The sequence below is a fragment of the Colobus angolensis genome, unplaced genomic scaffold (assembly GCF_000951035.1).
Source record: "Colobus angolensis palliatus isolate OR3802 unplaced genomic scaffold, Cang.pa_1.0 Scaffold210, whole genome shotgun sequence".
Classification (NCBI taxonomy): Eukaryota; Metazoa; Chordata; class Mammalia; order Primates; family Cercopithecidae; genus Colobus; species Colobus angolensis.
The window spans coordinates 2,783,534-2,785,497 of record NW_012115267.1 but is presented as its reverse complement, the minus strand read 5'-3'; the positions used below and the strand labels follow the sequence as shown (position 1 = coordinate 2,785,497).

At 43.8% G+C, this 1,964-nt stretch overlaps 1 protein-coding gene across 1 annotated transcript in view; it reads left to right on the top strand.

Moving 5' to 3' along the window:
- Positions 1-1,151, top strand: part of RP1L1 (retinitis pigmentosa 1-like 1) — a 58,624-nt gene extending 57,473 nt beyond the window's left edge. The window contains exon 8 of the mRNA XM_011942840.1: positions 6-1,151. Coding sequence (XP_011798230.1) covers positions 6-610 — 605 coding nt within the window. The 3' untranslated portion in view covers positions 611-1,151. The remainder of the gene's footprint in view (positions 1-5) is intronic.
- The last annotated feature ends 813 nt before the right edge of the window (positions 1,152-1,964 follow it).

The window sequence follows — 1,964 nt, the reverse complement described above, 5'->3', positions numbered from 1 at the left end:
CCCAGAGGCAGAAGGGGAGGGCCAACCAGAGTCAGAAGGTGTAGAGGCCCTGGAGGCTGATGAGGAGGCCCAGCCAGAGTCAGAAGGTGTAGAGGCCCTGGAGGCTGAAGGGGAGGCCCAGCCAGAGTCGGAAGGAGAAACTCAAGGTGAGATAAAGGGGAGCCCTCAGGTCAGTCTAGGAGATGGCCAGTCTGGGAGGGCTTCTGAAAGCAGCAGCCCAGTCCCCGAGGACAGGCCCACTCCACCCCCTTCCCCAGGTGGGGACACTCCCCACCAAAAGCCAACCTTCCAAACAGGCCCTTCCTCCTCCAGAGCATCCTCTCAGGGCAACAGCTGGCGGAAAGACTCAGAAGACGGCCAAGTATGTGGAGACACAAGGAGCCCTGACGCCAAGTCCATGGGGGCCCCTCATGCAGAGAGAAAGGCCACCAGGATGTATCCAGAAAGTTCCACTTCTGAGCAAGAAGTGGCCCCTTCAGACACAAGGACTCCAGAGCAGGGGACCAGTGAAGGCTGTGACCCTCAAGAGGACCAGACACTCGGAAATCCCGCCCCCACCAAGGCAGTGGGCAGGGCAGACGGCTTTGGCCAAGATGACTTAGATTTCTAGACAAGATCAAGCTGCAAAATGATCATGAGCTTGGGAGCTTTGTTTTCATTGATATTTTTCCTACAAAACTGAGCAACACTCAGTCTACTGGAGACACCCACAGCACATGGACAAAGACCAAGGACTTGCCAAGGACACAGCCTATGCCATGCTGTCCCAGGATTCTAAGTCCAGAAGCTTCAGGGAGCTCTGTGGCCCGTCCCACACGCAGTGTGAAGAAAGGGGGTCTGCGGATCTGCCTGGTTATCGGAGGCCAGGTCCTGTTCCCATTCATTTGTCTTCGGAGCCCGAAAGATGGAACTGATTGGAAAGGCTCCAGTTTTGCTTTTTGTGGGTTTGTTTTCTGCTAGCAAGTGTTTCTCTCCGTCTTTTCCCTATTGATCTCCTGTTACTTTTCTCCTTGGCCTCTGTTGGCACTCACCTCATTTGACTTTGAGGTACTGTTTTTCTAGTCTTGAATGTATTTGGTGACTCTGCAGAAATACTTGGGCAAAGCAAATAACTTCAGAGTCATTGGATAAAGTTTGTTCTCAGCCCCAAAGTCGAAGTTGCTTTTCCTCAATTCATACTTTTTGTAATGAAAAAATGGAAAATGCAAAAAAGCAGGTAGTAAGAAATAATCCCGTCACTCAGAGACTTCTGTTAGCAATTGGATGTATTTCCTTCTCCTCTTCTAGCCATTTTACAGTTGAGATGATTATATATATATATATATATGTATGTATTTACACGTTTTAAAAACCTAAAAATGTAAGAATTTCCTCTATTTATCTCGAAATCATCATAAACCTATATTTTAACCCCCGAATAATGTGCCGTTAATGAGTATATTGAATACTTTTTCATTTTCCTATTTTTAACCTTTTACATGGTTTCCCTTATTTTGTTCTTCACACTTTTTTTTTTTTTTCTTGAACTTTTGGTTAATTCCTTAGGACAGACTCCCAGGCATGGAATTACTGGGCCAAAGGATATCGACATTTTTAAGGCTTTTGCTATCCTGCAGCCAAATTGTTTTTTCTAAAGATCTGTACTCATGATGACAGTGTGATCAGCGTTTGGTATTGTCATCAAAATTGAAAAATCATTTGGAAATTTTATTGGCAAAAACATAGTACCTTATTGTAATGCGGTACTGTCTTAGATATATATTTGATAACTAATGAAATTAAAATTTTTTCTAGGGTTTTAAAAAACTATTTGAAGGTACATGGTGTGTGCATGCTTTTGACCCATTTTTCTACTGAGATCCTAGCTTTTTTTTCTTTTAATGAATTGATTTGCCTGTGTCCTTTATAATTTTTTAAAATTCTATTTCTCATTTGTAAGATTTTAAAAATGGCCTCTCTGCACA